The sequence below is a fragment of the Sceloporus occidentalis genome, unplaced genomic scaffold (assembly GCF_023333645.1).
Source record: "Sceloporus occidentalis isolate IW3139 unplaced genomic scaffold, rSceOcc1.0.p SCAF_30, whole genome shotgun sequence".
NCBI classification, from domain to species: Eukaryota; Metazoa; Chordata; class Lepidosauria; order Squamata; family Phrynosomatidae; genus Sceloporus; species Sceloporus occidentalis.
In genome coordinates this window covers 818,228-831,747 of record NW_028317010.1, presented here as the reverse complement: position 1 = coordinate 831,747, position 13,520 = coordinate 818,228, and the positions used below count along the sequence as shown (strand labels likewise).

At 39.3% G+C, this 13,520-nt stretch overlaps 1 protein-coding gene across 1 annotated transcript; it reads left to right on the top strand.

The window, feature by feature from the left end:
- Positions 1-3,986: 3,986 nt before the first annotated feature.
- On the top strand, positions 3,987-13,121 carry LOC149298859 (pre-rRNA 2'-O-ribose RNA methyltransferase FTSJ3-like). The gene is made up of 21 exons (XM_089486736.1): positions 3,987-4,053; positions 4,322-4,427; positions 4,534-4,580; positions 4,663-4,742; positions 4,979-5,078; positions 5,185-5,379; positions 5,470-5,585; positions 5,880-5,984; positions 6,085-6,185; positions 6,263-6,346; positions 6,592-6,726; positions 6,837-6,972; positions 7,135-7,331; positions 7,416-7,542; positions 7,737-7,815; positions 7,900-8,086; positions 9,561-9,655; positions 10,485-10,587; positions 11,433-11,616; positions 11,900-11,994; positions 12,953-13,121. Exons 1-21 carry the CDS (start codon positions 3,987-3,989, stop codon positions 13,119-13,121), a joined length of 2,508 nt encoding a protein of 835 aa, XP_089342862.1.
- The last annotated feature ends 399 nt before the right edge of the window (positions 13,122-13,520 follow it).

Genomic DNA, 13,520 nt, shown 5'->3' with positions numbered 1-13,520 from the left:
CACAGGAGTTTAAGGTAAGTGACCGGGGCGGGGGGGGGGGAGATCCTGAGAAGGGGGGGTTAGGGAGTTAGAGGGGAGATCCTGAGAAGGGGGGGTTAGGGAGTTAGAGGGGAGATACTGAGAAGGGGGGTTAGGGAGGGAGGTCTTACTGTGTGTCTTACTGTGTTTGTGTGTGTGTGTCTTACTGTGTGTGTGTGTGTCTTACTGTGTGTGTGTGTGTGTGTCTCACTGTGTCTGTGTGTGTCTTACTGTGTCTGTGTGTGTCTTACTGTGTTCATAGCTTATTCAGTTATTGTAATAAATATTTTAGCCCATTTTTTAGCTCAAAATATTTTTTCCTTTTTTTTCTCCTCTAAAATCTAGGTGCGTCTTATCAGCAGGTGCGTCTTATAGAGCGAAAAATACGGTATTTTTCTGGGAGGCCTAGGTATATTGCTTTGCTAACAATTTTAGTGTAAGTGGGAAATCTTCTTTTGCAACTAATTTTCTATCTATGTGTATTTTTTCCTCTTGTTTTTCCCTCTATTCTGCACGGATAACATTGTGATCGGAAAGCATAGCTTCTGAACCCAGCATTCGCAGTGTGTATGATCAGCCTCTGCTTTCGGAGGGCGTCAGACACCTGCTGAAAGGAAATGCCCGATTTCGTGATCGAGCATTCATGCAGTTAACCCCTTAACGTCCATTGACACGTCATGAGACTTAAACAAGCTGAGAAAGTGATCAACGATCACTTTCTAAGCTTAAACGGTGTTTCTGTAATGCCTCGATGTCGAGGCATTCAGCAACGCCGAGATCGGCATCATGGGCCATGTCTGGCCCCTCCCCGGGGCGTCAATATCTGCCATACATTGTATGGCGGCGGACGCCCGTTTTAAAAGCGTTTATGAGGCGATCACCTCCTAAACTTAAATGGTGTTGCTGGAATGCCTCGATCAGCTGCACGCAGTCTTCACCATCCGCAAGATGGCGGCGGCCTGGGAAAAAAATAATAAAGTTGCAAAAATTCGCTAGACGGTCTCCAGACCCTCTAGAGAACTCTGGCTCCACTTGCAGGTTGAATACAGGTACTGCATTCAACCATACAAGTCAATGGAGCCCAGCTTTCTAATTACTATGTGATTAGTAAAATATTTGTAAAAAATTAAAAAAAAAAAAAGCTTAAAAAAAACATGGTAACATTTAAAAATTATTATGCATCAGAGGAACTATCCAGTTCCAGCAAAATGTAAAAAAAAAGTCCAAAAAGAATAAAATAAAGTTTATTATTATGAGCAAGTGCTAAAATTAGCGCTGTATCGTTCCAAAAATCCTGACATGGAAAAATGTAAATAAAAGCATTTCAAATACCCAAGGAGTGTCTAATTTAAAAAAATTAATGGTTTGATGGGGTAAATTGGAGTGGCCGGGCTCAAAGATAGGGCATAGGCACAGACTGACCAAAATGGGGGAAAAAAAGCGCACTTCCAAAATGTGGCATTTTAACACCAGACAAACCCATACATGTGGGGTATGACTGTACTCGGGAGATGTTCCTGAACACATATTAGGGTGTTGTTTGATAGTGACGTATATATCTGGAGCTATAAATTTATACCCAAAGTACAATTTGTGTGGGAAAAAAATACCAAAAAAAATACTACCACAAAGTGTGGCAAAGGCTGGTGGCAGAATCTGATGCATGGAAAGGGTTAAATACTACCATTTTAAGTACCTTGGGGTGTCTAGTTTTCAAAAATATATGGTTTGATGGGGTAAATTGTAGTGGCCGGGCTCAAAGTTAGGGCATAGGCACAGACCGACCTAAATAGGGAAAAAAAGCGCACTTCCCAAATGTGGCCTTTTAACACCAAACAGTCAAACCCATGCATGGGTGGTATCACTGTACTCGAGAGATGTTGTTGAACACATATTAGGGTGTTGTTTGATAGTGACGTATACCTGGAGCTATAAATTTATACCCAAAGTACAATTTGTGTAAAAAAATAAAAATACCACAAAGTGTGGCAAAGGCTGGTGGTAGAATCTCATGCATGGAAAGGGTTAAAATACTAGCATCTGAAATACCCTGGGGTGTCTATATGATTTGATGGGGTAAATTGCATTGGCCGGCTTCAACGATACCCGAAATGGCACATGGGGGGAAGAATTACCAGATTTGGAAAAAAATGGTTTTGAAATAGCAAAACGCTACCTGTACTTAATGCTCCATAACGTGCAGAAAAAAGCAAAAAAACATAAAAACATTGGGTATTTCTAAACTCAGGACAAATAGTAGAATCTATTTAGTAGGTTGTTTTTTTTTTACATTTTTCATCATATTTTATTTTTTTTATGGAAAATTAGATAATATGATTAAGAGAGCCCTTCTTGTCCTGAAAAAAAACAACATATAATTTGTGTGGGTTCACTTAATGAGCGAGGAGAAAATTACATCTAAACACGAACACCGCAAAAGTGTTAAAACAGCCTCGGTCCCAATGGTACAAAAGGTAAAACACAGCCTGGTCCTTAAGGGGTTGATGTGTACAAACTCTCATTCTCTCCAAGTAGACTGATCTCCCTTACTACAAAAATCACCAGATTTACTAATATGGTCTAAGGGTCACCTTGACCCTTTTTCTGGTTGTATTAGTATGTCGACAGGGATGTTAAGTTTCAATTAACACAATAATACTTCTGGTACACTTCAGATCCTTATTGTTACATTAAAAAAGTGACAAATAAAAAGTGCACTGTGAATTTACTGGATTGATCTTAATCGGTATGTTTGTTTTTTTGGCCGTCCTTTTTGCTGCTTCGGGCTGTAGTTGATGATTAAAAATGTTTTCTCTTTATTGCATGCTGGAGGAGCTCTGTAGCTGTAGGCATTTGATTTAATGAACTGTGATAAATCACTCTTCTACTGCTCTTGTCATCCTTTACCTTCCTGCCTTGAGTATTGAAAGTGTGAGGCCTTTCACTGCCTGGTAACCAACAATTCTGGATGCCTGTGATTCAAAGGTGGCTTAAGGACTGTACAGAGCATAGAAACAAATTTAAATATACTGAAGCTGGACATGTCTAAGTGTGAGATGTAGGCAGGTATATGTGTATATGCGTGCTCTTTTAGACGCAGTCTTTAACCACAACATAGGTTTGGAAAGGCATGAGTCTGAGCGCTCCGTGACGGACTGTTTCCATCTTTTTTGAGGTCTTTGGTGCGGCACTAACTCATCCAGCGTAAATCTCAAATGATGTGTGGCCAACATTTCTGTACGCTTATTGTGGGTCAAAAGTGGTCTGCTGTACATAGCACAGCGAGTAAAATGAAATACACGTGTGTTAACATGAACATGTCTCGTAAGGGTGTTTCAGATGGCTGGCCACCTCGTGGCCCATCAGGTTTGTTTTTGTACTGCTCCAGATGGCTAAACGAATGCTGATGAATATGAACCACAGTCTACGGAATATAAATGTTGGGCAGAGCTGCTGTAGGTTGGAGAATATGCGTCAAAGTTATGTTATTTCAGTGTCGCTACTCATTAACTCCCACATTTCATATTTTTTAAAACTATTAATTCCTCTTAGTCCCATGGAAAAAATACTTTTCTTCACACACTTTGGTTTTTGGGGGGAGGGGGTTGCTTGTGTTTTTTGTTTTTTTTGGCAGTAATGTAGGTTAACATTGAATGTTTTTATTTTGTTTTGTTCCTATAAACTTCCTTTATCTTTGGACCTGAAGGCTGCTGCTGTAGGCAGTCATGTAATATTTTAGATGACTTTCCCTCCGTATGCAACAAAAAAATTTGCAATAAAAAAGTGGTGGGAATTCCCCTTTAAATATGTAGATATATATTACAGAAATTAAGTAATTGGCCCTTAATTTTGAATGGGATTTGCATAGATTACAAAACTAACCGTAAAATAGATAAGCTGGCCTTGACTGGGATAAACTGCAAAATCTTCTGTTTGTTTCCACACAGTTGGCAACCTTTTGACGCAAGATGGGCAAGAAAGGAAAAATCGGGAAAAGTCGAAAGGATAAATTTTATCATTTAGCAAAGGAGACAGGTAAGTCAAAAGCTAACACGACCACATTTTCAATATAGAATTAGAAGAGAGAAAATATTCATTAAAAAACTCATTAGATTTAAAAATAGAGCTCTACTGAGTAACTAGAGATTTTTATTGTCTGGCAACTTTTCTCCTTTTTTGTAAGAGTACCCCAGGAGTAAAAGAGCTTCTTATATACAGAATATTGTTAGTTTTCCTGTAACGATCTGAACGCCTGACATCCCCTCATCATAAATGTACTGCTATTACCTGCTTTTATTTATAGGTTACCGCTCTCGGTCGGCCTTTAAACTCATACAACTGAATAGAAAATTTCAATTTCTACAGAAAGCCCGTGCGCTGGTGGATCTGTGTGCTGCTCCAGGGGGCTGGTAGGTATCATTATGGATGCAGTATAGGTGTGACTGTGTGACCATCAGTGGTTGGACCTTGGACGTTGCTTTTGTCACCTGCACTCATCTGCCTTTTTACTTATAGGCTTCAGGTTGCATCAAAGTTTATGCCGGTCTCCAGTCTGATTATAGGTGAGTTATTAGGACGGTACAATTCTGCTCTGTGTGTTGGATGAGCAGTTTCTTGTGAATTTTAAACCTTGTTTCTCTGTAGGAGTGGACCTTGTGCCTATTAAACCAATTCCTAACGTAGTGACCTTTCAGGAGGATATAACCAGTGACTCTTGCAGGCAGGTGAGCAAGTTTCAACATTTAGTATGATCACTTTTCCTTTATAGATATTCACGTGTAGATTAAAATAAAACTGTATAAAGGCTGGCATATAATCAACAGATTGTCTTCAAAATGCTCATCTGTTCATTCTTCATGAAACGGTTGTGCTCTCCCGGAGTTATTTTTTGGGGACTGTGCTTCTTCCCACTCTTCTGTGTTACATGCATGATATCTCTTTGCATTGTCTCTCCCATCAGTCAGTCAAAAAGCAGCTGCAGACTTGGAAGGCAGATGTTGTTCTGAATGATGGAGCTCCTAATGTGGGAGCCAACTGGACACATGATGCTTTCTCACAAGGTATGACAGTCTATCTTGTAGTGTACTTGTCCTCTGAGGTGATTTTTGCCCATATTTCTTCTTTTTATTATTATTATTAATAGCCTCATTTTCGTACCTCTTTCAGTACACCTCTCTCTTATGGCGCTTCGTCTGGCTTGTGATTGTTTGGCGAAAGGTGGCTGGTTTATTACTAAGGTTTTCCGCTCCTCGGATTATCAGTCCCTACTGTGGATCCTGCAGCAGTTCTTCAAGAAAGTGAACTCCACAAAACCCCAGGCCTCTCGTAGCGAAAGTGCTGAGATTTTTGTGGTATGCCAAGGTGAGTTTCTGTTGCGATAGGGTAAGCATCAACCCTGTTTTGACTTACATTTGATCACCCTCTCACTAATGTTTTGCATTTTTTCTTTAGGATATTTTGCTCCAGATAAAATAGACAGCCGATTCTTTGATCCCAAATTTGCTTTTAAAGACGTGGAAGGTCCTGTACAGACAGTCTCTCAGCTTGTGTCTCAAAAAAAGCCCAAGGTTTGTTTCTTTTAGTGCATCTGTCTTGATTGTATGTACTGTCTGTACTAATATTGCAATAGTTCATATTAATTTAATGCAGGGCTTGACAAATTTGTAAGACCGCCGTGTGTGCACGCCGGCCGCTTGAATTTTATTAGGTGGATGGCTTGCACACACCGTGCTGCACATTGAAGTCCGGCGGGCCGCAATTTGGACGCCCCTGACCTTTCTCGAGCCCTGATTTAATGTCCTAGTTGTGATGGGATTTGTTTGGCAGATTTCTTTGACATGCACTATTTCTATATCTCCCAGGCAGAGGGTTATGCGGAAGGATCACTTACTCTCTATAATCGGGTATCCCTGATTGATTTCCTTAGAACTCCAAATCCAGTGGACTTTTTGTCAAAGACCAGTGAGGTGAGTTGTCGTCGTGTCTAGGATGCCAGGGCTATATATGGGTTACCATACAGATCACAAAAGATGTTTTTGCGCTTTTTACACTGTTGCTTTTATTTAGATTGCCTTGGATCATCCAGAACTTGAGAAGCATACAGCTACAACCGATGACATCCGTGAATGCTGCCGAGACATCAAAGTTCTGGGTCGCAAGGAACTCAGGTTATAACACCCCAATGCTCTGAATTACATTATTTTTTTCCAGAACTGAATCCTAAGTGAAAATCTCTTCTTTTCAGGTCACTTTTAAGCTGGCGGACAAAGTTACGCAGATATCTTGCAAAGCAATTCAAGGAATCAAAGGAATCCGGAAAGGAAATAAAGTAAGAACATCAGTATATTGAACATGCAACTCCTTTTCATAAGTGGTGCTCCCTTCCTCAAAATAAATGTTTCCCTGAACAATTTTTGGTCCTATGTAATCTTTCTGCCTCATTTCTCCATGTCTTTGTTTTCACTCAAACTTTTTTAACTAATTTCCATGTTAAAAATGGAGTTTGCACTTTTCTGTTATGATCATACCGTTGCTTTTGCCCAGACTGTGACTCATAGTGGTACTTATTCTTAGTCTTAGCTCTGGTGAGGAGGAAGATGGGGAAGAAGAAGAAGAAAAAAGCCCTGCAGTTGCATTGGAGGATGAAAATGAGGAACTTGACAGGAAGCTGGCAGAAGTGAAGGCTGAAGAGCTTGCTACTCTGAAAAGGTAAGTGACCAGGGAGTCTCTATTGCCACTATAATCATAAGCAACCATTCTTATCCGTGAACCTCTAGTCTAATTAGGTAGAGGAACTCTGATGCCCTTTTCCCTTATAGAAAGAAAAAACGGCTATTGAAGGCACTGCAACGCCAGAGAGAACGAGTAGAGCTTAAAATGGATCTCCCTGGTGTGTCTATTGCTGATGAGGGGGAAACAGGCATGTTTTCATTGCGTTCCATTGGCAAGAGTGAGGTGAGCACTTGAAGAATTTGGTTACTTTTATTTCTTTTGCCTTAATAACACTTATGGATAGTAGGAAGTCACAGCTTCTAATCTTTCATGAGCCATTAAGATCTCCATATCTTCTGCTACTTTTTTACTAATTACATGCTTTTTTTCCTTTTTTTTTTAAAGCTCTTACAGTCCCTCTCTCATGGTGACATGTCTATGGCAGACTCCCTTGTGTCAAATGGTATGATCTGCGATGGAGATGTAGTCCTCTCTGATGATGAAGGGTCAGTAGGAGAGGATGAAATCTCTCTTGCAAGCGATATTGAGGAGGAGGACCTTCAGGAAGTGCGAGAACGGGAAGAAAACGCTAGGGAGACGTGGTAAGGAAAGAGATTATCACACTTGTTTCTCGTGTGCTATCTCCAGCTATGTTTGGCTTATTTTTTTTTTATTATTATTATTAGCATAAAGGAGGCTCCTTCCATTGAGCAGTCTCAGGAAGATGAGAAGGAAGAAACAAATCCACTACTCATTTCCCTTGAGGAAAAGTCTGAGCGTCAGCAAAGAGACACAAACCTATGGTTTGGAAAAGTAAGAGTTAGTGATTAGGGCTCCATGTTCAATCTTTTGTGTTGTATCGGATTAAGAAACATGTAAGTCTGAACTATTGCTATCTTCTCTTTTAGCAGTGCAGGGAATTAGCATATCTCATTTCTTTCGATAACGGCCTTCTCAGGTTGTTTAGGAAACACTTCCATAAGGCATTATACTTTTATCTTCCCTAGGGTGTTTTTTCTTCAATGGATTTTGATGCTGATGAAGATCTGGAGATTAAACAGACACAGCTGTTGAGGGAAAAGAATGGTGAGCGGAGGAGAAAAGGTGATATGTAAGAAAATCAATATTTAGGGCAGTATTTTCATATCCTCTCGACTTCTCTCTATGCAGGAGAGAAGCCACTGAAAAAAGTAAAAGACAAAAAGAACCAGAAAGCCTTCAAAGGTACTGAGGGAACAGCAGCAGAGAGCCCAGAAGAGAATCTAGAGACACAAAGCTCTGGAGAGATGGCACCCGTTACAGACAATGCACATGGCGATCTTAGTGAGTCAGACAGCGACAGCAGTGAGGATGAAAAGTGAGTTTTTTTTTTTGTAAATACAACCAAAAATCATATTGATTAAAAAAAACAAAAAAAACAAGCCTGATAACACTCTGTGATCAGTGATGTCAGAGTTGCCTCTACTACTCTAAGCCCCCATAAAAGTTTAAAAACAAAAACTCGCACAATTGTTTTTTTAATTAAGAACAAATTAGGTTGATTAGCTTCTGTGGACTACAATTATCACCAGTTTAAGCATAATTATAAGGGTGATGGAAGTTGTAGCCCTCAAAAGGAGTACACTAGAGGTGCAAGTAGCTTGACATACTTGTAGGCATGTGTAGAGATGTACATTTTTCTGGCTATTACGAAGCCATGGGAAAAAAGACAGGAAAAAACTTGAAAAATTGAAGAAAAAAAAATGCAGAGTGGAGTAGTTTTACGATTTAAAAATTATTTTGTTACACTGGGAACATAAAACTATCATGCTTGAAATAAAAGAACAGCTTAATCAGTAAATAATAAACTAAATTGCTTTATAAAACTTTGTTTGTTGCAAATGGAACAACAAGGTCTGTATATGTTAAGAACATTTCAAATGCAACTAAATAAATGAAGAAACCATCAAACAAAAAAAAACCAGATCTCCTATAGTCCTCCATGAATTAGACTGGGAGAGCCCAATCAGATTTGCACCTTAGCACCAATTACAAATGAAAAAGTTAAGTAACTGGCATTATTTGTGCAAGTCGGATGTGGACACGTTGCGTATTTATGCTTCATAGTGAGGTTAACATTGGAGTGATCCTCTAAAAAAAAAAAATTAAATTGAGGAAAGGAAACAGACACAAGATGTATATGGGATTTAATGCTACTATAGTATGTTTTACTATACAGACCTTGTTACATTTGCAACAAAAAATAGTTTTGGGGTTTTTTTTACACAGTGTTTCTAGAATGGGAAGGATGGAGGGTAAAGCTATTTACACTTTCGTTGCTATAATGGCCCTTGTTTAGTTCTATAAAAAAAAAATTGTATGGCTTTAGGACACTTCTGGCAAGCATGGATTTGGTTTGTCATCCTTGTAGCATTTGGAAAGAATATTTCTTGTCACAGTATTTGCAACTTGCAGCTTTGTTCTTAGTAGACGTTGCACTGTGGAAATGTTTCCAAACACTTTTTACTAATGTTCTGGACAGACTCAGACTTTAGGATACAAGGACATTATCATGTGGTAATGTGTAAGGCGTACAAAAACTAGCATGTCCTCCCGTGCTTAAAAATGTGATCTGGCCAATTTAATGTGGCCATTCTTTGACTTTTCTTGTCACTGGCAACCTTTTCCTGCTTTTGAATGTACTTCATTTACTAGGATACTTTATAACTAAAATACAAGTAAGCTGAGTCTTCTGTGCCAACCTTGCCTATTATTGCAGAGTCTAAGAACTGAATAAACTTGGTTTAACATGATCTCCTGGCGTAGCGCTGATTAGAATTTTTTTTATTCAGGGATATCAGGTCCATGAAAAGAAAACATAAACGGAAAAGAGACCAAGGAGAGGATGAGACAGATGACTTTGAAGTGGTTCCAGTAGAGCGTCCAGGTATGTTACCAAAACCAAACGGGTTTCCCTGCTGTGTGACCTCATGGCCTTCATTTGTGCTCAGTTACTGTTTTCCAAAGAAGTTAGCACGTGTTTTTGTAAGTGTGTGGCAGCGTATGGTGCTGGATTGTCAGTGATGAGCCTTAGGTTAGTGGTGCAAGGGAAATATCGTGTGTTTGATGTTAGCATGTGTGTTAATTTCTTTGGCACCCAGACACCACTAACCCTAGCCTCATCCCTGTTCAAGATTGCCATGATTATCACGCCCAAATAACTTATTTCTGCTCTAAGATTAAATAGAGGATTTCTGTTGCTTGTTTCAGAATGCTGGCCCTCTGACACATTTTTTCTGGCTATATGTGCTTAACATTTACATTAAATGTTTATGAAACAATTACACAGACCGGTAAATAAAAATCACAAGTTATGGTAGATTTAATTGTAGTTAAATTTAGTTATAGCTACCTTTTTAAAGATTGTGAGACTTACCTGCAATTCCATATATAGCTATATAGAGGTGTCTAAAGAAATAACAGACATTAGACAGAATTTGCACCTTAACTGGATTATTCTGTGCTTTTTATTTGTCTCCCCCCCTAAGCCTTTTTGGCTGGCAGGTGTTCTGGTAAATGTGCACATGTGGAATAGCCGCGGGCAGCCTGTGCTTCTAGTGGCTCAATAACGAGACCACATCCAGGGCTTTGCACTTCAGCTCTACACCTACAGTTTCACCTAGAGATGTTTTACTCTACAGAAAATAAAATATGCTTTAACTAGTATCTTTACTGCCATGTTAATTTTCATCATTTTTTTTTTCTAATGTCTGCAGTGAAACGTACCCGTGTCTTGAACCCAGAAGGTCTTGCTATTGGGACAGTTATTGCTACATCAAAGAAGTCTACCAGAGATCTAATTGACAAGTCATTCAATAGGTCAGTACAAAGGGGTTTCAAATTATTGACAGTGTAGCAAGTTTCTTTGTGATGACCTGTATAGCCAAAAACCTATTGGAGTCATCAAAAGTAGGGGCCCTGTGAGTGCAAAAAATACCTGTTTCGTATATTCAATTTCACCATTTCTTAAACATGGCTACCCTGTAATAACTGCACTGTCACCCACATGAGCTGTAGACACCCACCGCTGCTGCCGGCACTTCCGCCGGGGCTTCTATGGAGCACTGGAAGGCCATGTGATGCCAGTGCTCCGTCATAGAAGCCTCCAGAGGAAGTGCCGGCAGCAGCAGGGGTCTAATCCGACCTCAAATAGAGGTTTGACTACAAGACTAAGACAAAGATCCAGATCCCTGCAGAGCTGCAGGGGATCTGGATCTTTGTCTTAGTCTTGTAGTCAAACCTCTATTTGAGGTCGGATTAGAAGACGACCTTGAATATAAAACGTCTTATAATTGAGCAAATACGGTATTACTGATTGTGTTGGCATACATGGGGAAACAAGGTTTTTTGTATTTAACACAATATTGTGATGGAATGCATGATTTGCATTAAACTAGTTATGTATGGACAGCTTGACCTGTCCTCAAAAACATATGTAGATTTCCCTAGGTAAAGTGGAACCTGTTCATAAAATCGTCACCTAAATTGATTTATAGCAAGACTAGGCATGTTGGTATGTGCTCCCAAGGGAAGAAATATGGCCTCTGGTACTCTAGGGTTTAACGAAAGAATAAAAATACCTATTTGACACAGACTTATACTTTGTTTAATGAAACAGATAGGACTTGATTTACATCTTCCCATTTTTGTTTGTCCGTTGGTAGGTACGCTTTTAATGAAGATGAGGATGAGCTCCCTGATTGGTTTGTGACAGAGGAGAAGAAGCACCGCATTATTCAGGTCCCCGTGGACCGCCAAACGATGGAGGAATATCGAAAGAGGCAACAGGAACTCAATGCACGTCCCATCAAAAAAGTGGCAGAGGCAAAGGCCAGAAAGAAGAGACGGGTAAGTTAAAAAGACATTATAATGTCAGTCATATTTACAATTAAATGCTGTTTTGAATCCTTTATTACATCCTCTGTCCTTTGTAATTCACTAGTTACTTCCATGCTTCTTCACGGCTTTTTTTTTTTTTTGGACATTTAATTACTTGTATTGCCTTGCTGGTTGTGTACGTCTTTTCTCGTTCCTAACCTTCCCATGCTTTTGATGGGTCTCTCTTTCTCAACACCCATCTTTCATCCCTTCCTTTGATTTACTTACCCTGACTTTCCACTGCCCTGAACAGATGCTAAAGAAAATGGAGCAAGCTAAGAAGAAGGCCGAAGCTGTGGTAAACACTGTTGACATCTCAGAGAGGGAAAAAGCAGCACAGCTACGCAGGTGAGACACTATACTAGACTTCCATGTTTTAATGTACTTGCTTAATTCTCATGGGTTCTAAAGTGTTTCTTCTTCAGGCTGCTTCTTGTGAATATAACACGGAGTGAAAACAAAATGTAGCAGCCGATGTAGAAATAAAAACATACCTTTATCCAGTTGCGCATAAAAACAAGTCCCAACTCTGTTTGCTCAAGGAGTAAGCACTTCTGCTTAATACGTTTCATAGGGTATGGGCCACTTTGTCAGGAAGTGCTGTACGTAGACAAGTACACCAACAAATAATTTAACTATTAATAACAAAAACAACAACAAGCATGCATGACCAGCGAGGGAGAAAAAAGACCAGATATCTCCTTAATAAAAAAAGATTGAGAAAAGGTTTTTAAAGGGAAACTGTTTTTATTTTGCGCAATAAGTAAAAAAAATTTTTACCGTGGGACATTCTTATTCTGTTCATTCTGATGCAGCCCAATATCAGCTTTAATTAGCTCAACAGGCATCTTATAAACATGTTCAACACTATTGCAGAATAACCAAATGCCCATAACAGCTGCACAAATCCATTCCCCAAGGGCCACAAACGGGTAACATTGATATAGTTGTGATCAAGCTGTGCTTCAAAGGAAGGTGAACATTTAAAACTGAGCTTCCTTTGAGTAGGTGGGAGTTGTATCCAAAGTACATTCCATTAGTTTCAGATTCACTTTAATTCTGGTTCCCAATGTTCCTTGATCTGTTAACTAGGTGCTTGAATGTGATAATGGTGCAGTTACTGTCATCAGTAGTATACAATAATAAAATAGTTTATAATGCACTCAATGTAAACCGCAGCCTTAAACATGACCTGTTAAGCATTGTTTATATTTTATGGATTTTCATGTCATGTTACTATACTAATCTGTTTTAATTGTAATTCATATTGGTAAATGTCCATGTCTTCCCCTTTTCTGTTTCATAGTGTATATAAAAAAGCTGGTATTGGAAAAGAGAAGCGCCAGGTTACATATGTGGTGTCTAAGAAGGGTGTTGGGCGAAAGGTTCGTCGTCCAGCTGGAGTCAAGGGTCATTTCAAGGTTGTAGATGCAAGGATGAAGAAGGACATGAGAAGTCAACGAGGGAGGAAGTAATCTTGAATAAAGGAGCATCTACTTCCTATTATTGACAGCTTCTTGATCAAACTTCCAGAGGTTTTGTACTTGGAGTTTTATCATTGGAATTTACATATTAATGATGGACTAAAACTGATCAATTTATTTTATTCTTGGCAGCAGGACCATTGATCACTTTCTGTTGCCATGTGTCACGGATTGTAATTAAAAGACTCTTCCCCTGGACATTCTTTTTTGCATGTTCTTGAATTAGATTTTTTCTTAGTTTTTTGTTCTATAAATCTTACAAAATCAAATTAACGGGTTATGAGGCAGTGGTAATTTGCATACCACAGCATGAACTGCGCAGCTGGCAGTGACTTCATTGCCTGTCTCTGATGCTAGGGTGTGAGGAGCATTATGAGCATATATACTGTA

What these genes read in the sequence shown, in the direction of transcription:
- LOC149298859 (XM_089486736.1), top strand. Translation starts at nt 3,987, where the DNA reads ATGGGCAAGAAAGGAAAAATCGGGAAAAGTCGAAAGGATAAATTTTAT. An exon ending in ACATGATGCTTTCTCACAAG is followed by an intron (nt 5,079 to 5,184) that starts GTATGACAGTCT and finishes TACCTCTTTCAG; the next exon opens with TACACCTCTCTCTTATGGCG. An exon ending in GAATCCGGAAAGGAAATAAA is followed by an intron (nt 6,347 to 6,591) that starts GTAAGAACATCA and finishes ACTTATTCTTAG; the next exon opens with TCTTAGCTCTGGTGAGGAGG.